The following is a 24,088-nucleotide window of genomic DNA, read 5'->3' on the forward strand; positions in this document are numbered from 1 at the left end:
ATGTCTCCCTTCACCCCTTGTGCCCACCCCCTACCCCCATTGCCCCTGGTAACCACAATACAGTTTTCTCTGTCTGTGTGTTCGTTTATATTCCACATATGAGTGAGATCATACTGTGTTTGTCTTTCGCTTTCTGGCTTATTTCACTTAACATAATACCCTCCAGGCCCATCCATGTTGTTGCAAATGGGACGATTTTGTCTTTTTTTATGGCTGAGTAGTATTCCATTGTATATATATACCACCTCTTCTTGATCCAATCATCAGTTGAGGGACACTTGGGTTGCTTCGACTTCTTGGCTGTAGTGAATAACGCTGCATGAACAGAGGGGTGCATAAGCCTCTTTGGATTGTTGATTTCAGGTTTGTTGGATAGATTCCCAGTAGTGGGATAGCTGGATCATAGGGTATTTCTATTTTTAATTTTTTGATGAATCTCCATACAGTTTTCCATAGAGGCTGCACCAGTTTGCATTCCCACCAGCTGTGTATGAGGGTTCCTGTTTCTCCACATCCTCTCCAACATTTGTTGTTTTTTGTCTTGGTGATTGTAGCCATTCTAATGGGCGTGAGGTGGTATCTTAGTATTGTTTTGATTTGCATTCCCCTGATGATTAGTGATGTTGAACATCTTTTCATGTGCCTCTTGGCCATCTGTATATCTTCTTTGGAGAAGTGTCTGTTCATTTCCTCTGCCCATTTTTTGATGGGGTTGTTTGTGTTTTTGTTGTTCAGTTGTATGAGTTCTTTATATATTATGGAGATTAACCCCTTGTCAGATATATGTTTTGCAAATATTTTCTCCCAGCTGGTGGATTGTCTGTTCATTTTGATCCTGGTTTCGTTTGTCTTGTAGAAGCTCTTTAATCTAATGAAGTCCCACTCGCTTATTTTTTCTTTAGTTTCCCTAGTCTGAGTAGGCATGGCATCTGAAAAGATTGCTTTATGACCAGTGTCAAATAGTATATTGCCTATATTTTCTTCTATGAGTTTTATAGTTTCAGGTCTCACCTTCAGGTCTTTGATCCATTTTGAGTTAATTTTTGTGAATGGTGATAGCAGATGGTCCACTTTCATTCTTTTGCATGTGGCTGTCCAGTTTTCCCAACACCATTGATTGAAGAGACTTTCCTTTCTCCATTGTATGTGCTTAGCTCCTTTGTCGAAAATTAGCTGTCCGTATATGTGTGGTTTTATTTCGGGGCTTTCAGTTCTGTTCCATTGGTCTGTGTGTCTGTTTTTGTACCAGTACCATGCAGTTTTGATTACTATTGCTTTGTAGTATGTTTTGAAGTCAAGGATTGTGATGCCTCCAGCTTTGTTCTTTTTTCTTGGGATTGCTTTAGCTATTCAGGCTCTTTTGTTACCCCATATGAATTTTAGTATTCTTTGTTCTATTTCCATGAAGAATGTCATTGGGATTCTGTAAGATTTATTCCTAGATATTTTATTCTTTTTGATGCAACTGTAAATGGTATTATCTTTTTGAGCTCTCTTTCTGTTAGTTCGTTATTAGCATACAGAAATGCAACTGATTTTTGTAGATTGATTTTGTACCCTGCACCTTTGCTCTAGTTGTTGATTATTTCTAATAGTTTTCCAATGGATTCTTTTTTTTTTTTTTTTTTTGGTGAGGAAGATCCACCCTGAGCTAACATCTGCCAATCCTCCTCTTTTTGCTGAGGAAGACTGGCCCTGGGCTCACATCCATGCCCATATTCCTCCACTTTATATGGGATGCCGCCACAGCATGGCTTTCCAAGTGGTGCATTGGTGTGCGCCCGGGATCCAAACCGGCGAACCTCGGGCCACCACAGCGGAGCGCGTGCACTTAACCACTTGCTCCACCAGGCCGGCCCCCTCCAATGGATTCTTTAGGGTTTTCTATATATAAAATCATGTCATCTGCAAATAGTGAGAGTTTCACTTCTTCGTTGCCTATTTGGATTCCTTCCTTTTTCTTGCCTAATTGCTCTGGCCCAAACTTCCAGTACTATGTTGAATAGGAGTGGTGAGAGTGGGCAGCCTTATCTCATTCCTGTTCTCAGAGGAATGGCTTTCAGCCTTTCCCCGTTGAGTATGATGTTGGCTGTGGATTCATAAATAGCCTTTATTATGTTGAGGTACTTTACTTCTGTGCCCATTTGTTGAGAGTTTTTATCATAAATGGATTTTGGATCTTGTCAAATGCCTTCTCTGCATCTATTGAGGTGACCATGTGGCTTTTATTCTTTGTTTTGTTGATGTGGTGTATCACATTGATTGGTTTGCGGATGTTGAACCATCCCTCCATCCTTGGTGTAAATCCCATTGAGCATGGTGTATGATCTTTTTAATGTATTGCTGTATTCGGTTTGCCAATATTTTGTTGAGGATTTTTGTGTCTATGTTCATCAGTGATATTGGCCTGTAATTTTCCTTCTTTGTATTGTCTTTGGCTTTGGTATCAGGGTGATGTTGGCCTTGTAGAATGAGTTAGGAAGTGTTCCACCAAGAGTTTCATATTTATATTTTAACAAATGGATTTAAAACCCACTGAACGGGCCGCCCCGGGGTTTAGGGGTTAAGTGCGCGTGCTCTGCTACTGGCGGCCCGGGGTCGGATCCCAGGCGCGCACGACGCACTGCTTCTCCGGCCATGCTGAGGCCGCGTCCCACATACAGCAACTAGAAGGATGTGCAACTATGACATACAACTATCTACTGGGGCTTTGGGGGGAAAAAAAAAAGAGTTTAAAAAAAAACATAAAACCCACTGAACATCTTTATTTTTAACTGGGTCAGAAAATTATGTTTTCAAGTTTTAAATACATGGATGTGCAAGTTAAAAAACAATTTTCATGTTAAAAAACAACTTTCAAGTTAAAAAACAAAAATTCATGTATGGATGAAAACATTTCCAGACATATCCCTTTTCAAAATACTCTCTCCATAGTAAGAATTTCTTCCAAAAAGAATTTCTTTTCTCACTTACTGTTAAAATATCCCCTTTACTTAGAGAAAAATCTGTTGACTTTTTTTCCCCAAAAATATCTGCCAGCATACTTTTATTTATTTATTTATTTTTTTATTGATGTTTTAATAGTTTATAACATTGTGAAATTTTTGGTTGTAAATTTTTGTTTGTCCATCACCACATATATGTCTCCCTTCACCCCTGTGCCCACCCCCTACACCCATTGCCGCTGGTAACCACAATACAGTTTTCTCTGTCCATGTGTTGGTTTATATTCCACATATGAATGAGATCACACAGTGTTTGTCTTTCTCTTTCTGGCTTATTTCACTTAACATAATACCCTCCAGGCCCATCCATGTTGTTGTAAATGGGACGATTTTGTCTTTTTTTATGGCTGAGTAGTATTCCATTGTATATATATACCACTTCTTCTTGATCCAATCATCAGTCGAGGGACACTTGGGTTGCTTCCACTTCTTGTCTGCCAGCATACTTTTAATAGGTGCTTGTTTTCATAGGCAAGGTCAACAAATTTGGAGCACTTGTCTTTTTATAGAAGAAAAATAGTAATTCATCTATAAGTTCAATAACTTTAGTTAAGTTTTCAATAACTTAATCTAAAAGTTCATCGTGACAACATAGCCAGAAAACTTTTGTGTGAAACAAATTTTTTATGGTCATTCTTGATCTCACTACAAAAAATTGGAAAAATTCTATTATATTTTAAGCGTTATTTCTATAAATTTTACAGTGTTGATGACGTCTTGTAGCACTTTGTGCTCTTAACTGTTTAATTTTGTAGTTGTAAAAGCTTGTTCTGTGAATGATGCAGTGAATGAATGTCATGTGTAGTAAAGCATATGTAGTTCCAGAGGCAGTTTTGTATTTCAGTTAAAGTATCAGCTCTATCAGTGGTTACTATTATGAACGTTTTCCTTAAAATACAGTCAGGTGTTGCTTAACGACGGGAATACGTTCTGAGAAGTGTGTTGTTAGGGGATTTCTTCATTGTGTGAACATCATAGAGTGTACTTACACAAACCTAGATGGTATAACCTGCTACACGCAGGTGTATACACACCTAGGCTATATGGTCCTGATCTTATGGGACCACTAGTGTATATGCAGTCTGTCGTTGACTGAAATGTCATCATGTGGCACATGACTGTATTATTTTCATTGAAGAAGTAATTTACTAATGAGAATAGGTTATATTTTCTTTAGTTATTTCTTCATTGTAACAGTATCCAACCATGTTTAAACTGATCAGGTTAGAAAAAGTATGTACTTTCTTCCAATTGTATAGTAAACCTCTCTTACTGTATAATTTATTTTGTGAGTCATTTCTTTAACTTTTCAATTATTTTTTCCTGTGTGCCTTCCAAAGATACTTGCCATCAAGAAAATGCACTTCAGGTTTTCATTGTATTGTTTTTCATATATTTCAAAAAACCGTAGTAAGAAGAACCAATGTTTGCCAGTGGTGTCTGAATTTTTTTTAAAGTTTTTTTTTTTTTTTTTTTTTGCTAAGGAAACAAAACAAAAAAAACTAAAAACACAAAAGAGGCTTCCAAACATTTATCATGAAGTTTAATGAAAATTAGTAAAGTGCTGGATAGAACTCAGGCATTAAACATTATGCAAATAATTATAGAGATTTGTTTTCATGTTCCTGTTGTTTAGGTTTTAAATGTCTTGCTAATTGTGGGGCTTTGGCTTTGTTCAGTTACTAACATGAGATACAAATTCCTGAAAAGCTTTGTGTTCTGCAAAAACTTTGTACCATAACTAACGGGGCTTAATGAGAAAAAATAAGGTAGGTTCAGAATGTGTAAAACCTATACAACTTTTAACCAGAACACTAACAAAAACAATGATAATTCAAATAAAAATATCAACACAGTTAAATCTCTATTGGTATTTGTGCCCAGCGTCACAGGCGTTTGAATGTCTGCAGCCTTTGACCTTGAGGTTTGAGCTTTTTTCTTTGAGATTTAGGCCCACTAAGGCTTTACTTCCATAGCCTTCTTCATCAGTTTTGTTTTTTTTTAATAAAGGAGAAATGTCTTCTCAGCTTTTTCAACTGCACTAGTAACCTCACTAGATAGCTTAATGTCATGAACGTTGAAGCTACTATTTGTATTTTAGGAAGGCATTTCTGCATGATTGTTGGCTTTTTTCTGAAGGTCTTCCTCTGTTGTTAAGACTTTCTCTTTAATTTGACAAAGCTTGCCCATTATCATTTAAAAACATTAACAAGCTGGAAAAAAATCGTATATTTTACTTAATCATTACCTTACTTCCCAGTCATATACGAGATAGTTTGTTATAGAAATTCAGGTTATAGCAGAACATATTGTACATCATTAATGATTATGGATGCAATTCCATATTTCAAATAGGCTTTAGGTAAATTTTAATTTTTGGGAGGTGATGTGATTAGCTCGCCATTGTTTCTAGCCTCATAATTTGGACCATAAGAGTTTATAGAAAGAGTAGGTGAAGGGTTTGCCATTTCGTTTTGTTTGTACTACTTGCATTTTGGAATTATCTTAAATCTCTGTTTACATACGTTACGTGCATTTAAAAAATAGCTTTATTGAGGTATAATCGACATACAATAAATTGTACATATTTAAATTGTGTAATTTGGTAAGGCTTGACATATGTCTACACCCCAAAATGGAATGTTTTTAATCTGCTTGGTAATCTTTCTGCTAGGGAATGTTAAAAAATCTAGTAGGTAATATCTAGGAATATCCATGGTAAGGTACATGTAAACTGTAGTATATCAGAGTTCATTGAAAGCTAGCAAGAGTGAGACGTTGATGAAAACTCCTATATTAAACTTTAAACTTTAATTTTTTTAAGGTTAAATGTGCAAAATTATAATATTTTCTTCCTGCACCTCAGTGGATCATCTTATACACTCCCATTGAGTACATATACTCAATTTGGGAGATTTCTGAGGTCTGTTGGATATCTGGTGGATACTTGGAAATAATGGTACTGGGTCCCAGTGTAGAAGTAGAGCAAGTTATCAACCATAGAAGATGATTCTCAGAGTAAAGTCTAGATATGTATTTGTTTCGTTACCTTTTTGAGTGTAGGAGAAATTATGGCTATTTGTGAGTTCCAATTAGGGATGATTTAGGTTCAGTGTTTTTTTGTTGTTGTTGTTAGGAAGATTAGCCCTGAGCTAACATCTGTTGCCAATCCTCCTCTTTTTGCTGAGGAAGATTGGCCCTGGACTAACACCCGTGCCCATCTTCCTCTACTTTATGTGGGATGCCGCCACAGTATGGCTTGATAAGCAGTGTGTCGGTGCTCACCCGGGATCCAAACCTGTGAACCCTGGGCCGCCGCAGTGGAGTGTGCGCACTTAACCACTATGCCACCGGGCCTGCCCCTAGGTTCAGTGTTTTTAAGTAATTTTCTCTTTCTTTTAAACCAGAGTTACTAATGTGTATCTAAATTGATTGACAAATTCTTATTCCTACTTGAGGTGCTGTTATTGTCAGAAATTGAGCAATATGTAGAGGAGTTATGTATGAAATGATAGTTGGTAATCAGCCTTTAGAAACTCTAGATTTGCCAGTACTATTAGTTTTCAAATTGTTTTAGCAATGAGACCTTTTCTCTGCCAAATAAAAATTTATGGACCTTCAAACTGTAAAACAGACCAAAAAATAGTGGATTAGATTCCCTTACCAGAACTTGCTCATCTTTTATTTATAGGGGAATGCACATACAGTGCACAGGAGAGAGATGGAACAGATATTTAATTTAAAAGGTTTTAAATTTTTTTCTGATTTTGGAAAGTGTTACTAAAAAAATTCCTTCAGATGTGTAGAAGAAATGTTGCTTCCTAGGTAAGGATGAGGTATACACCTTGCTTCTGTAGTTTCTGTTGAGAAGGATATTTTACTTTTTTGTTAAAAGTAGGTGGGCCACTAAGTCTACATAGTTACGTATGTAGATTGAAGGAGAAAAGAGCATGTATTTTAAAAACAAAACACCAACAACAGCTGTTTTCTTTTTGCTGAAGTATTCTTGCACTGTTCCTAGTGGTGGTTGTATGGTAGCAGAAGGACCTGCTTCTGGTTAGAACTTCTGCTTCTGTTATGTACCTAAATGGCTGTGTCCAAAAATGCTTCTCCATTTCCTACATTCTTTTTCTAGTGGGATTTTTATGCAAATTAAATGAGAAAGTGACTTTCTTTGGCACAAAGTTGGTGCTCAGTAAATGTTGATTTCCTAATGTGATTTGTGGGTATTTATTTTTGCCCTTTGATTTTCACGTGAACTGGGTTTTTAAAGTGACTTGGTTGTGCCTTAAGAAGCTCATTATTTAGATTTGACTAATAGTTGACTGGAAAACCAAGGATATTATGTCTGTGAGTATAATGATGTGATATTGGAATATTTCTAGTGATTGTTTTTGTGTGGGGTATAAAATGAAAGATTTAAATCTCTGTAGTTTTAAAAAATATTAATAAGAACTATAGTGATATATCAAATTCTAATAATAGAGGAGGATAGTTTTATGTTTGAAATTCCTTTTATTCCATCTCAGATCACCCAGCAGTGCAGTTGTTCACTTCTCATTTACAGTTGCTGAATTGATTTTAAATAAGAAACATATTTTTCTTTACCTGAAAGATGAGATACAGAGTATAAGGTTGGATGACTCCACATTGTCCCTTCCGTCCCAGCACTTCGAACACAAATGTAGATTTAAAAGTGTTTGGAGAATAAGTCTTTACAATAGAAACCTTTGTTGAAATTTAGCAAACTTAAGGAGGAGTTTCTTACTCATTTTTATCTCATGCTTCCTCTCTGAGTAAGGAGACAGTGTATTAGATAAGTTTTGTGAAAATGCCTGAGCACAGTGATGGCATATAGGTTTTAAAATGTTTTGCTCTTTATTTGCCCCTGTGATGTGTTTATCTTGTCAGTTAATTATCCAATACATCCAAAACATTTTTTTTGATGTATAACACACATACACACACGCACAGACAGAAAAGTATATATAATGTATTGATATAGCTTGATAAATTTTTCAGTCTAAACACTCATGATGCAATCAGCACCCAGGTCAAGAAAGAGAACTTTACCTGTGCTCCAGAACCCCACCTTGTCCTGACCTTCTATCCATTACTCTCACACTCCTCACTCATGTTTTTCATGAAGTTTATATTACTTTTCTGAACAGGTCTTTAACAAAATTTTAAGGAAATCACATTTGCTTTTAATTACTTTATATTTGAACATCATTAATTAGTAAGAAATGGGATATATCAAATATGTTTGTCAGGAACTTTAAAATTTTGTTCTTAAAGGAGCTCAGTGTCCTCCACATTTCAAACACAATTAAATGTGATGATAACCACAAAAATGTAAAATACTTAGCACTAGACTTATCAAGAAATACATAGACTATGTAGGAATAACACTTTACTGAAGGAAATAGAGAAGAGACCTACCTTGTTCTTGGCTGAGAAGTCAGTTTTTCCCAAACTAATCTGTTAATCCCTATGAAGATCCCAGTTCAAGTTTTGGGCAGAAGTAACATTTATTTGAATTCCAGAGAACTCTGAGGGGGAAAAAAAGAACATATGATTTGTAGGAGGCAGAGAACATCGAAAAGTATTGGAATTTAAGATAGGATATGTTGCAGTAGAGATATGGAAAGCTAGAGATAATAAATGAGTAATTAAAAAAATGTATATTTATTAAAGTATATTCTGTAATACCTTAGATCTTGTTCATTTAGATTTTACTATATTTTATTGTGAGTTACAAAATAGCACCACAAAAAATGTTAGAATTTAGGGGAAGAAAAGAACAGAACCATATTATTCCATCATGCTATCACAATTACTATATTTACTTTGCTACATTTCCGTTCAAAAATTTTCATATGCGTACTTCCTTTAGGTAAAATTATCATTCAAATTTATATTCTATACTTTTTTTAACATGTTAATATTTTATATTACTTTCTACTGTCTTTATAACCATCACTTTTTTGTGTTTTATTTTTTTTAATTGCCGTAACTTTGGTTTATAACATTGTATATATTTCAAGTGTACATCATTATACTTCTGTTTCTGCATGGATTACATCATGTTCACCACCCAAAGACTACAGTCCAACACCACACACAAGTGCCTAATCATCCATTTAGCCCCCCTCACTTACCCTTTCCCCTCTGGTAACCACCAATCCAGTCTCTGTCTCTGTGTGTTTGTTTTGTTTTTATCTTCTACCTATGAGTGAGATCATATGGTATTTGACCTTCTCTCTCTGACTTATTATGCTTAGCATAATACCCTCAAGGTCCATCCATATTGTTACAAGTGGCTTGATTTCATTGTTTCTTATGGCTGAGTAGTATTCCGTTGTGTATATATGCCACATTTCTTTATCCATTCATCCCTTGCTGGGAACTTAGGTTGCTTCCAAGTCTTGGCGATTGTGAATAATGCTGCAGTGAACACAGGGGTGCACGTATCTTTACACATCTCGTGTTTTCACACACATTTCGTGTTTTCACGTTCTTTGGATAAATACCCAATAGTGGAATAGCTGGATCGTATGGTAGCTCTATTCTTAATTTTTTGAGGAATCTCTGTACTGTTTTCCATAGTGGCTTCACCAGTTTGCACTCCCACCAGCAGTGTATGAGAGTTCCCTTTTCCCCACATCCTCTCCAACAACTTGTTTCCTGTGTTGTTAATTAGAGCCATTCTGACAAGAGTGAGGTGATATCTCATTAAAGTTTTGATTTACATTTCCCTGATAGTTACTGATGTTGAACATCTTTTCATGTGCCTGTTGGCCATCTGTATATCTTTTTTGGAGAAATGTCTGTTCAGGTCTTTTGCCCATTTTTTAATTGGCTTGTTAGTTTTTTGTTGTTGAGATGTATGAGTTCTTTATATATTTTGGAGATTAACCTCTTATCAGATATATGGTTTGCAAATATCTTCTCCCAGTTGTTAGGTTGTCTTTTTGTTTTGTTGATGGTTTCCTTTGCTGTGTAGAATCTTTTTAGTTTGAGGTAGTCCCATTTATTTATTTTTTCTGTTGTTTCCCTTGCCCAGTCAGACACGGTACTTGAAAATATGTTGCTAAGACCGATGTCGAAGAGTGCACTGCCTATGTTTTCTTCTAGAAGTTTCATGGTTTCAGGTCTTACATTCAAGTCTTTAATCTATTTTGAGTTAATTTTTGTGTATGGTATAAGATAATGTTCTACTTTCATTTTTTTGCATGTGGCTGTCTAGTTTTCCCAACACCATTTATTGAAGAGACTTTCCTTTCTCCATTGTATGTTCTTGGCTCCCTTGTCGAAAATTAGCTATCCATAGATATGTGGATTATAACCATCATTTTTAATGATTGCTTAATATAGCTCTAACAAGCTTCAGTAAAATTTACTTAGTTTTTGTTTTTAGGTTGCTTTGAATTTCTTGCTATTATAAATAGTGTTGCTCCAAACACTTATGTGTTGTATGCAATCTCTCCCAGATTTTAATTGGCTGAAATAAAATTTCAAGCTATATACAAGTGAAGTAAAATTGAAAACTACTTGAGAGTGAGTTTTTTAAATTGATCACAATGTAAGTACATTCATAACAAAAAGAGGTACAGCCACTATTACTTTTCAGACTTACCTTTGTTTCATTTGGCTTCATAAACAATACTTGATTAATTGTCAGACTAGGCCTGTGATTTAGATATTGTATTACACAAATGTTGAACATGAAATTTAAAGAAGTAAAAAAGGTTTTTTTATGGAACACATTAAATTAGTGATAAAACTCTTTTGGTTCCATCTGTTAGTATCAAAGATGTGCTGATAGGTTGAGATATTCAAGTCAAATTTAGAACGCTTTTAAACTCTACATCTCTTGAATTATGTAATCTTTAAGTGCAAAGTATGTATTTAGATGATATTAAAAATGATGGAAATAATAATAACTAATATTGAGTGGTTGATCTTTTGTATAGGGCCTGTTTGGAGATGAAGCTGAAATTTAACTTAACTTGTAGAAAAATGATTTTCTATATTTAGGTTCTTGGTGAGTGGAAACCATATGGGCAAACTTCTGGTTATAAAATGAAAGAGAAGGTTCTGTTGGTGTAATTAACTAAACAATTGATCAGAAACAGAAATTTGGAGGACTGTTCTTTGTCATTGAGTGGAAATGTGACCAAGTTGTTTTACTTTCTAGTAAACAAAGCTTTGTTTATCTGTTTTACCTTCAAAATTATAAAAATGCTGGAATAGCTGTCTTGTTAAAGTGGCTTGACTATCTCTCTCTTTCTGTATATACATATATCCACAAAGATATAATAAACAAATGTTACTTTGTGTTGTTGGTCATTATCATCTCCAACATCCTTAGTTACTAGATAGACTTTGCAGTGAAAGCTGTTCCTTTGTTTCACCATCTTTGTTCCAAAATGTCCAAAAAGTATAAGTTATTCTGCTTTTAGGTGCCTTTGTTTTCTCTTTAGGTAGTCCAGTCTTCCCTGGAGTGCCTCTCTTTGGAGCACAGTATAAACAGACCTGCCACCAGTGTAGAGTATTGCTGTTCAACCACTTGGCTTAAGAAAAAGATACTGCTGAACTATATTATTATTGTAATATCAAAATATTGAGGCCATATAATTTTAATAATTTGCTTTTCCTATGTACCATGAGCATAGACTAGGAAAACTAATAAAACCAGCACTTTTTTTTTGTATTTTCCTTGTATATATTTGTTATATCCTGAATGAGCAGTTTTGGGTTTTTTTTTTTGCCCCACAGTTTATGTATGATATTTAATTTTGTGAGTTACAAATATGGAAAACATTTTTTAAAAAGTCGGATTTGTCTACAATCAGTATTAGAATAGCAACTCTAATTTTATCTGCCAGTAGTTTTTCAATTGAATACCAGTGTTAAATTAAGAATAGAATTCAAACAGATGATGTATTAATTTTTCTAATATTTTATAGTGAGGAAGTGTTTAAGTTGCTGATTTTCTGTTTTATTCTGTAGGGAATAGTGAAATATATACTCCTTGAAAAAGAAGACTTTGTTTTTAGAGGAAAAGATGCAATTGATGATTTATAAACCAAAGTCCAGTAATACAAATATAATTTGATCTTAATTTTATTCCTGTTTTTCTGAACAATATACTACGTTATGAATAGTGCTTTAATTCATATCTTCCTATTGACTTAATATTTTTAGAAGAAAAAAATTTCTACCCTAGTTAAAATAGTAAAAATACTAATACTTAACTTGAAGCAGCGTTGGGCCTAATGCCAACCTTGCTACTTCCTAGCTGTGCAATTCTAGGAAATTATTTAAATTCTCCAAGCTTTATTTCTTGAATTAAAAAATGATGATAATAATGCCTGGTTCTACAATCTGTTTGGAAAATTAAATGAATTAAATGAAATGATGTTATGTAAAGTATTTGGCATAGTGTCTGGTGTCCAAGCACTCTGTAAGTAGCAGCTGCTTTGTTATTATCATTTTAGCAGCACTTTCACCACTAGTACTGTTAGTGAATTATCCTTTTAAGTGTTCTAAATATGAATGTTACTCTGTTAGACACATTACTTCTTTAATGTACCACCTATATTGTTTTGAGACAGTAGGGAGCTTTAAGAGCTGATTTTACTGTAGCTGTAGGTAGCTAAAGATTCGTGTAAGCAAATAGGAAAACTGTTCTTAGGCTTCATTAAATTAGCTACTCAAGCTTATTGTGAAGTTAATCTATATAATGTAAAAATGTGTGAGACACTTGCATCCAATACTCTTTTATTTCTTATTTTCCTAGGCAACCTTTTTCTTCAAATAAAGATTCATTTTTGTTAGGTGACAGGATAAATTTGATTTGTTATTTAATTTGGCTGACAGATCTTAGACTAATGTACTTACAAAGCTGTACTGTAGAATAGGCGTTAAGGATTTTCTTCAGCTGATACTGATAAATGATAGCAGATTGGTTACTATGACTTAGATTTTTCTAGATGAAATAGAGAATGTACTATAAAAATAACATGGAGAGGGCCGGCCCCGTGGCTTAGCGGTTAAGTGCTCGTGCTCCGCTACTGGCGGCCCGGGTAACCCGGGCGCGCACCGACGCACCGCTTCTCCGGCCATGCTGAGGCCGCGTCCCATATACAGCAACTAGAAGGATGTGCAGCTATGACATACAACTATCTACTGGGTCTTTGGGGGAAAAAATAAATAAATAAAATTAAAAAAAAAAATAACATGGAGTATACTTAAGATTCAGAAGTTTTTCTATGTGCATATAGAATGGGTTAAAAATTTGTATTTTATTTGCTAATAATGGATTTGTTTGGTCCCACTATTTTTAGTTTTGTATTTGTATTTGGAGTTGTAATAACAGAAGGAGGAAATGTATTACAAATTCATTTAAATAACATTTCCTGGTCACTTATCTGTACAGCAGATACACAGAAATATGTTTCCTATTCTTTTGTTGTCTTAACTTTAAAAGCTGAATGTTCTTCAGTATTCTTTTAGAGGAATAACCTTATTAACTTCAAGTTTAGTAATGTTCAAAGTTTATTATAAACGTATCATAAAATTCTAATTCTGTCATTTATAAACTGTGTTGGCTTGGGCAAGTGTTTTCACCTATCTAAACTTCAGTTTCTGTGCCTCCTGCTGTGGGTCTAATAGTACCTAGCTTATACATTGTTGTGAGGGTTAAAATGTTGACTGCATATAAAATGCTTTGCACAGCACGTGGCACAGAGTAGTCAAGAAAATTTCCTATTATTAGTTATAAATACTGTATTGACCTGTATAATTTAGTTACGGTTTTTGGTAGATGGACTATAAAGTACAAGATATTACATAATTTATGGTCAAGTTGAATGCTAGGTATTATTTAGGGTCTATGAATGTGAGCTCAGTAACATCTTAAAGGAAGTTTTTGTTTTGTTTTTTAAATAAAAGTGCAGCAATTATAGTAAAACAGAAACTAAGAAGGTATTGAATAGTGATTTAGAAATAACAAATTTATAACCTAAATAGGCCTCATAAAAGTCACCGATGACCTCCAAGTTGCTAAATTCTCAGTCTTGTTTTATTTGACTTACCAGTCATACTGACTTTTTGGATCACTCTCTCCCTCTTGTTGCACTCTTTGTCTGGCTTCCAAGGTAGCACTGCAGTCTTGATTTTCCTCCTTCTTTCCTGGTTCCTTCTTAGTCCCCTCTTCTCCTCAATCTCCGTATCCCAGGACTCAGTCCTTGGTCCTTTTTTATTTGTCTATACTTTCTCCTTTAGTGGTCTTATGTAATTTTATGGCTTTAAATGCTACTCATATGCTGGTAAATTATAACTTTATAAAATTTTCAGCTAAGATAATTTGTGCTGCGTTTAACAATTGAAATTCTAGAAGGTTGTCCCCTTCATTTTGCTTAGACGTTCCAGGTTGATGAAGTATTTTCAATCTCCTTCCCTTTTTGGGGGGATGTGTTTTATTTGGATATTTAAAAACAATTAGATATTTAGAAGCAGTGTATAGTGAAAGTGAAATCCAGTCCAATACTTCATTCCCTCTTGACAACTAAAGTATAAAAGTTTCTGCGTTCAGAAAAGTTAGGAAAATAGGTCATTATATATATATTTTTTCACCATAATAATTGTAATGGAAGAAATTAGAATGTTGTCTTGTACTTGTTCGTTCAGAAAGACAGTAGGATAATACACTTTTCTCTCTGCCTTCCTCTGATGTTAACTTTTCTCATATAGACAACCCAAGTTACTTCCAGTGTTGGAGCTGATTCACATTTCTCAGCCAGGATTATTAGAGATGTGGGAGATCTAGTAACTGGGTAAATTCTGGGGGCTTAGCTCAAGATTTGATTGAAAGCTATGTCTGACCTACCTAGTTTTACAGTTTCATGTAAAACTTGGGCAGTTAACATTTTTTTCAGTGTCTTTTTTAGGAGCTGGGATTTTCACTTCAGCTACTGTTTTCCTAGTAATCAGTCTAGTTTTGGTCTCTTACCACATTTAGGCCCTTTTAATTCTCAGTCATTGGTTTTACTGATTTCTGCCCTGAAATCCAGTAGACCTTTGTGACTTTAGCTCCTACTCATTGCTGGATATTTTTCTTTTGGGTCCTTGAGTATCTTGTAGTGGTGATGTTTTGTTTTGTTTCAGTGGGGCTGCAACTTTTCTTTCTTTCTTTCTTTTTTTTTTTTTTTGGTGAGGAAGATTGGCCCTTAGCTTAACATCTGCTGCCAATCGTCCCCTTTTTGCCCGAGGAAGATTGTCCCTGAGCTAACATCTGTGCCCATCTTCCTCTATTTTGTATATGGGTTGCCTTCACAGCATGACTTGATGAAGAGTGTGTAGATCTGTGCCCAGGATCTGAATCTTCGAACCCCGCGGGGCACACGAACTTAACCACTACGGCACCGGGTGGGCCCCAAGGGGCTATAACTTTTAAATGTTCTTCTGGAAGTAGGGAAAGGGACAGATAGTGTTAATTTTCTTCGTTGCTTTGAGTTTTGGTTGTAGGTTTTTCTTTAATGTCAGTTTTATTCTTTTTAAAATTTCCTTATCTCAGTTTTAGTATCATTTTCTAAGAAAAGAATCACAGTTGAAATCACAGAGACTAAAGAAAAAATCTTATTGCCTAAAGTTTATATGAAACTGTATAACAAGGAAGGTCATAAACGTAGGCTTTCAGTCAAGTCCTGAGCTCACCCAGCTACTGGATCTCAGTATGTGTTAATTTCATATTCTGAAAATACTGATATCTTAAAAATACTCAGAATTTGTTTCTTAAAAAGTGATACTAAATAGAAACAATGTCAAATGTAAAAATTTATAAACATAAAACCTCAATTATAAGTGTAAATTTATATATATATTACCCTTACATTTTCTTCTAATACAAATTATTAGCAGATTAAAGTATCATAGTATCATTCAATAATAAATACTAATGAAAAATACAGCTTAATGCACAAATGAAATAGTATTTGATCTTTAAAAAATGGTTTTAAAAAAATGGTATTATGGTTGAGTTGAGCAACTGCTCAAATGTTCCAACTGCTGAAAAAGCTCTCTGATTCTACACTAGTGGGGGATATTATGGGGAAATATTTATAAACTATTTCCAGATTTTTTCTTGATTATTTAATCTTTATATAATACCATCTTTTTGTGATAACTTTTGGCAGGCTGTGGGGTAAGCAAGGAACCTATCCTTTTACTGATGTCAAGCTATAGTTTTGTTTTGAAGAAAAATTTCTTTTGTCTTCATTATGTGTAGGTGGAGATTTTAATGCAATTACTTTTATCATTTTTGTATGAAGCGTTCATATTCTGTTTGTTTGGAAAGTCTCTAAACTAGAGGAGAATATTTATTCTTGTAATAGAAGCTTTTGCCTTGTCAACTTAAATTTTTTCTTCCTCCAGAGGTTAGTGGAAGTGTAGAAGAAGGCTTTCCAAATGACTGCATCTTTCATTGATTTGAAATTTTAATACAGAGTATAAATCTGGATTTATCTAAAAATATAAGTGATTCAGATTTTACATTTTAAACTTATTAAAATATCAAAATTGTGCCAATAAAGATATGTCGATATTTTGGTACTTAAAAATAGTCTAGTATGCTAAAATGCTGGAATCCTTGAAAAGCAGTTCAGCTGTCCTGCAGAGGGGAATTGTGGGTGTGGGGGGAGGGTTTCAAAGTTTGAATTTAACAATCTCAACTTAACTGGAGGTTGGATATTTATTTATTTTTTTTAGTGTATTTTTTTTCTTTCAGTCCAGGGGAATCAAGATTGTTTTATATGTTTACATTAATGCTATCAGTGGGATATAAATAATTGTGATTAAAAATGTTTATAGTTTACTCTTAACATCTCTGCCCCTTTCATTAAAGAATATTTTCATAAAGTGCTGACATATTGTTTAAAGAATAAAAATTAAAAATATGAAGTGTAACTGGTAAACATAGTATGTGCAGTTCTTCTAGAATTAGTAAATTAGAAACTCACCTTACCTTTCTCAGTTTTGCATGTAATTTTTCCCCCAGCCAAATCCCCAAAGGTCTCTTGATTGCTCTTTTGTTTTCTGCAATCTTCCAGCTTCCTTCTTTATCCTTCCAAGCTCCATTGGTGTTAGTCTAGTTGTTGAGACTAGGACAATCAGTTAAGTATATTGGACCTCTAAGATTTAGTTAGTATTCTGCTATGTCATTTCCTAGTAGTATGGCCTTGGGCAAGTCAAAGTCACTTAATCTCTCTAAACCTTTGTTTGTTTACTTTTATTTTATGTTTTTTAAAATTTTATTTATTTATTTATTTATTTCCCCCAAAGCCCCAGTAGATAGTTGTATGTCATAGCTGCACATCCTTCTAGTTGCTGTATGTGGGATGCGGCCTCAGCATGGTGGGAGAAGCGGTGCGTCGGTGCGCGCCCAGGATCCGAACCCCGGCGCCGCCAGCATCGGAGCTCGAGCACTTAACCGCTAAGCCAGGGGCCCGCCCTGTTTACTTTTAAAATGAGAATATTTCCTCCTGCCCTCCTTACAGTTACTTGGGAATGAGGCAATATATGCCATAGTATTTTAGAAATACTGCCTCCTCCACAAGTATATCCATTGAGTAATTTGAGACTTAGTTTGTTTCTTACTAGTTTTTTTCACTCCACCAAGTTATACGTATATACTATTTTCTATTTTGATTATAAATTTAATGCATGCTTATTGTAGAAAGTCTGGAAAAAACAGGAAACTTAAAGAAAATAGAAATCTGAACAATGCGTCATCCTATTTTTATGTTTTTAGGGGAAATTTAGCTTTGAGGCTCAGTACCCTGAGGGTAAGGATAGTCAGTGTTTTATTTATTTTTGGATTTTCTATTCTTTGTATGCACTAGGCACACAATTAATGCTTGTTGAATGAATGGAAACTTTCTCATTCTGGGTCTGTTTCTTTTCTTTGGTGAGGAAGATTGGCCCTGAGCTAATATCTGTGCCAGTTTTCCTCTATTTTGTATGTGGGGCGCCACCACAGCATGGCTTGATGAGTAATGTGTAGGTCCATGTCCTGGATCCCAACCTGCAAACCCTGGGCTGCCAAAGCAGAGCACTCGAACTTAACCACTATGCCACTGGGCCAGCCCCATGGGGTGTATTTCTTAAAGTGAAAAGCTTGGTGAAATTTTACTTGGCATTTAAAGGGAGAAAAGAATACATTTGACTAGCAAAAGTAATAGTGGATGCATATTTTTAAATGACGTTTTTCTGTTGCCTAAAAGAACAAAGGAAAACATGATAGGATCGATCCTAATATTCTCTGGCAGAAGTTGGAAAACCAGTTAAGCTATTGGATGTGGAGCCACTGGGCAATTTCATATTAAAGGGGATTGACACTTATTCAGCAAGAACGACATGTGATAAAATTTGACTATTGTTTCTTTGAATGCTTGGAAATTGTAACAACTTTCTTTTTCCCCTTTTTATTTTTTGTTAAACAGGATGGCTTAAATTCCTTGGTCCTTGATTTGGATTTCCCTGCTTTGAGGAAAAACAAGAATATAGATAATTTCTTAAATAGATGTAAGTATGTATAAACTTCGTATTTGATCATATAGCTATACTTTTGATAACAGATGTATGTTTAATATTATTACAGTCTATAAACTTATTAAAACATAAGTATTTTTTAGTTTGCCATTTGATTTATTTAAATACTAATATTCTTTATTTTCAAAGCAAAACTGCAGAACCACTTGCAGTAGGTAAAGTAGGTAAAGTTCAAGATTTTGTATAAATTATTCAGAGTATTTAGCTATTTTAGGACAGGTTATTTATGACAGTTCCCAGAGAAGTTCTAAATTAATATTAACAGCTTTAAGACTTAGCTTTACAGAAGTCTTTACCCGGAAGACTTAGTGAGCTTTATGTTTATATCAGTGTAGACATTTCAGTCTAGTTAATGATCAATGTAGACATTGCAGTCTAGTTAATGAAAGATAATGTGATAATTATTGCCATAGATGTGGTAACTTTTAATATTTGCCAGTGTTGATGTTGCAATGGAGGTATAAATGAAGTTGAATTCTAAGAATAAGAAATTCTGAAAATAATTAATATATACTTTATATCAACATAGTAAGCTCTTTAATTTGGACTTGTCAGAGACTAGGCTATTTTCCTAATTAAACAATTTTGTCTGTAGTTAGAATATCTACAAGATGTGATTACTATTTTTTAAAGAAGTAGGCTACCAAAATTTATTACTAAGATTAGCCTTGCAAGTAATTTCATACCAGTTTTCTGCTATGATTCAGAATGCATTCCAGGATTGCTGGGGTCATCACTGTTTCAGCTGTCATCTGACTTGCCAAGCAGCAGAGTAGCTTAACTGCTAGTTTTTGGAAGTCAGTAGTGTTTGTTTATATGTGTTAATAAACCACAGAGTTTTAGTTCTTTGATGTAAAGTTAGTGGTGTATCTTAGATTTTTAAACAGCAGCCTTTAAAAACTGATAGATTTAGCTGAAAACTGAGGCAAGTTTCTTGAAATAAAAATTTGTTTACAAATATGGTGATTATTTTTAAGTATTGTTTATAAATATGATGATGGATATTACAAATATGGTGATCTTTTTATTGTAGATGAGAAAATTGTGAAAAAAATCAGAGGTCTACAGATGAAAGCAGAAGACTATGATGTTGTAAAAGTTATTGGAAGAGGTGCTTTTGGTGAAGTCCAGTTGGTAAGAAAGTGTTTGTTTTGTTCTTTTTATTATTATTATTTTTTGACGACATGGTTTTGTGAAACATTATCAGTAGCCCCTGAGTAGATCTAATTTCAGTGCTCAGCCATGCTAGTATTAGCTTTATGAGCTTGGTCAAGTCGTTCCATCTCTGAGAGCCTCAGTGTCTTCATCTATAAAGGAGGCAATTGTGCTATAAACACTAGGTCTCTTCCAGCTCTGAAACTCTGAGATGTAGAATAAGGCCAACTTGGCTTCACACATGATCTGCCTAGCAGTTAGTATTCCACCAGAACTACTGTATTTTTATTTAGTATGTTCAAATTAGTGGCATCTCTGCTTAATTTTTTTTTTGTGAGGAAGATCAGCCCTGAGCTGACATCCGTGCTAATCCTCCTCTTTTTGCTGAGGAAGACTGGCCCTGGGCTAACATGCGTGCCCGTCTTCCTCCACTTTATATGGGATGCTGCCACAGCATGGCCTGACAAGCGGTGCGCCAGTGCGAGCCTGGGATCCAAACCCGGGCCGCCAGCAGGGGAGCGCGTGCACTTAACTGCTACGCCATGGGGCCGGCCCAAGCATCTCTGCTTAATTAACTGAGATTTATTTAGATATGTGAGAAACCCAACAATGACGTTTTAAAAACTGAAAGTAAATAACTGAAAGTAAATAACTGCAAATTTATCTTTGCAGGCCAAAGTAGTACCAACTGGAAATATTATAAATGTTTGCAAAAATATTTCATTTATATTATTAAATGAGGAACTATAATAATAATAATCCTGTTTTCATCACCTGAGTGTGAAATTCCTGTTTTTGTCCTTACGGTTCAATTATGGAGTCAAATTTTGTTTTTCAATCAACAGTGTTTTACTCTTCTTGATGGAGCACCAAGAAAAGCAGTGATCACTATGGGCCAGCATAGGTTTCTCTAGGCATAAGTCATGACAGACTAACTTTTGTCTTTTTCTTCTTTCATTCCTTCTTTCTTTGAAATGTTTATTGAACTTGTAGATCAGAGTAGTGCAATAGATATAATATATATCTATAAGGTATTTGAAAAAGTCTGACATATTTGAAGATGATCTGGAGAAGTATCAACAAATAAGCATGTGGGTAGGCATATTTATAACTAACTTAATAACTATATTCTAAGGAGGCTGATGAAGGCATGAATGGTACCTTTGACAGAGATCCCCAGGGTGAGGTTTTAGGATTCTCTCTTCTTCTATTAAACATATTATTAGTGACTTGTATGGAGGCAATGGTGGCTTGTTGAATAATTTTGCAAATGAGTTAAAACTGAAGTATGAGGATGAGTTTACGTTATGAGCCAAAATCCAGAAATCATCAATTGGGTAGGTCATTGGCTAGATGGAAGAAGTGAAATTTAACGAGAATAATGACCTGTACTTGAAAGTGAAGAACTCAAGGACTAGATTGCTTAATAGTAATTATGAACTAAAGAACAATTTGAAAAAAAAAAGAAGAAAAAGAATTTTCCTTGAATGTAAACCAGGCAAGAATCATTGGTGATGTGGCTGCCCAAAATAGTAAAGAAAGTTTGGACTGCTTTAATATAATTTCTAAGATGATAGAGATACACTTTCTCTATTTTGAGATGATTGGGCCACGCCTGGAATATTATATTCAGTCTACATACCCTGTTACCCTGTTTTAAAAGACACATTGATAGAGGGTACTCAAGGGATGGAATGCTCAGAGACTTGAAACGATACCATCTGAGGTATAGTTGAAGGAATTGAGAAGTTAATTTGGAGTAGATTTGAGGAATGGGCTGCCTTGGAAAATAGTGAGGTTTTGTTTTTGTTTTTTATTTTTTTGTTTTTAGTCAGTGAAAGGAGTGAAACCTTCAGCTACTAGAATGGTCTAGTGGGGAGGGTGGGAGATTAGATCACAGTATAGTTGAGTTATGAAAGTTCCTATAAGATGGGGAAAATATAAAGTACTTAAATCCTATCTCTCCCACGGTCTAACTCAAAGATCATTGTGACTACAGGCAGGTTTCGAAATGTCTCTGAGTTCCAACCTTTTGAATACAGACAGTAAATAATACCTATGTCATGGGGGTCATTGTGGGGGATTAAGTGAATCAACAAGATAAATAATCCTGGTTAAAATGCTCCCTAAGTGTTAACCATTATTATTATTGCCTATTTGATATATAGATTCATACTACATGTATTTGAAACAGATACATTGTTTCTTCATACTTATGATTAGGTGTAATTATGGAAGAGAGATTGGAATTTGAAGTTGTATTTTTGGAAGGAAATATGATAGACCTTGACTTGTCATGTTTTTGTGTCAGGGTAGTCATTGTTCTGTGTTAGGTTAATCATTGAAATTTAATATGTTAAAGAAAACAAAGGAAAATGTATAGAAACAGAAGGCTTTTATTTTTGTTGTTAATTTTCCATCTCAAATTTCATTTTCGCCACAAACCACACAGAAGCAAAGTCATATGTTTTTTGTTTTTTTTTTTTGCTGAGGAAGATTTGCCCTGAGCTAACATCTGTGCCAGTCTTCCTCTTTTTTATTTCCTGCTTGAGGAAGATTAGCCCCGAGCTAACATCTGTGCCAATCTTCCTCTATTTTGTATGTGGGTTGCCACTGCAGCATGGCTGATGAGTAGTGTAGGTCCATGCACAGGATCCGAACCTGTGAACCTGGGCCACCAAAGTGGAGCGTGCCGAACTTTAACCACTATGCCACGGGGCCAGCCCTCAAAGTCATGTTTTTAAAAATGAAAAATATTTTAACATTCCATCAATCTGATGGCCTGACCCTAGAGCTTGTAGCATGTTTATTTTGGCTTTAGTTCTTAGTTCTGTTACCTTAGGCAGGGACTCTCTGAAGAAGGATGAGATTGAAAAGGAAAAGTCCAAGTGCTTTTTCCATAGCCTTTTTTTTTCAAAATAAGGTAATATTTTTCTCCTATACCGATGTCTTCCAAATTTCAGCTCCTCTTTTATTTATTTATTTATTTTTTTGGTGAGTAAGATTGGCCCTGAGCTAACATCTGTGCCTATCTTCCTCTGTTGTATGTGAGACGCCTGCCACAGCATGACGTAATAAGTGGTGTGTAGATCTGCCCCTGGGATCCACACCCGTGAACCCCCCACCGCCACTGAAGTGGAGTTCGAGACCTTAATCACTATGCCACCCAGCTGGCCCCCATAGCCTTTTAAAGTTGATTGATTTGTGGTAGATAAATTAGTTTGGCACATATGTAGGGAATGTTGTACATTTAGCACATCTTTATGATTATGTTTTTGTAGTCATCTGAAGAAAGTTTTATAATAGTAGATGCCAATTTGTCTTTCCTTGTGAAATGCTTTTTCTGGTCAAGTTAAAAATACATTTCCACGGAGGGCCCACCAGTCAATTTCTGCAAGGAAAATTCTCACTGTAAAAATAACTTTGGTATGTGATGGCAGCTATACCATAGTATTTAAGAGCTAGAGTCATATTACTTAAAGTTGAATTTTGACTCTCTCCTTGACTAGCTGTGACTTGAGACAGTTATTTCTTTGTGCCTCAGTTTATCTGTTAAATGAAGATAACAATAGCATTTATACCTCATAGAGTTACTCTAAGAATTAAATGTCACAATATATATAAAGCATTTGGAACAGTTCATGGAATACAGTAAGTTCTCAGTAAATGTAAGCAGTTAATTGTCAGACATAAAATGGTTCATTTATCCATCCATCAGTGAAATATTTAATCAGGATCTCTTGTTTTCCAGGAGCTGTGCTAGCCTCTAAAGATACAATAATATAGTCTCTGAAAGTGGTAGTTTTGTGGAGGAGATGAAGAATATTACTGTAAACAAGTAAAGTATTTTCAGATTATGGTAAATACTATGAAGGAAAAGGTCTGGATGCTATGAGACAGTATTATGGAGCGATGTACCTATTTCAGTTTGGGTAGAGTTAGGAAAGGCCTTGCTGTGAGAAAGTGACCTTTGAGTTAAGATGTAAAGGAGTTAACCACATTAAAAAGTGGGATTGGAGTGGGAGTCAAAACACAGAGGGAATAGCATATGAAAATATAATGAGTCAGGAAAGTGCCAAGTCATTTGATTTATTTGGGTGTAGATTTCCTCATCTGAAAAAGGTGTTTCTTACAGATTGAAAAGTTCTGTAATTCTAGGAGGGCAAAATTTGTTTAGCTTATTGTCTTTTTTCCTATCTACAGAGGAGGTGTACATTTAATTTGTTTTAATATTATGAAAGGTCTGTGACATGGATGATTTTATCTAATATCACTATTGTTTTTTGGAATCTACTGTTTTTGGACCTTTTTTC

The 24,088-nt window shown here is 34.8% G+C and overlaps 1 protein-coding gene across 2 annotated transcripts in view; it reads left to right on the forward strand.

Moving 5' to 3' along the window:
- ROCK2 (Rho associated coiled-coil containing protein kinase 2) overlaps window positions 1–24,088 on the forward strand; it is a 148,182-nt gene that overhangs the window by 47,004 nt on the left and 77,090 nt on the right. For both annotated transcript variants that reach the window (XM_058551784.1, XM_058551783.1), the window contains exons 2-3: window positions 18,512–18,593; window positions 19,654–19,754. In XM_058551784.1, coding sequence (XP_058407767.1) covers window positions 18,512–18,593; window positions 19,654–19,754 — 183 coding nt within the window. The remainder of the gene's footprint in view (window positions 1–18,511; window positions 18,594–19,653; window positions 19,755–24,088) is intronic.

The sequence above is a fragment of the Diceros bicornis genome, chromosome 12 (genome assembly GCF_020826845.1).
Source record: "Diceros bicornis minor isolate mBicDic1 chromosome 12, mDicBic1.mat.cur, whole genome shotgun sequence".
NCBI classification, from domain to species: Eukaryota; Metazoa; Chordata; class Mammalia; order Perissodactyla; family Rhinocerotidae; genus Diceros; species Diceros bicornis.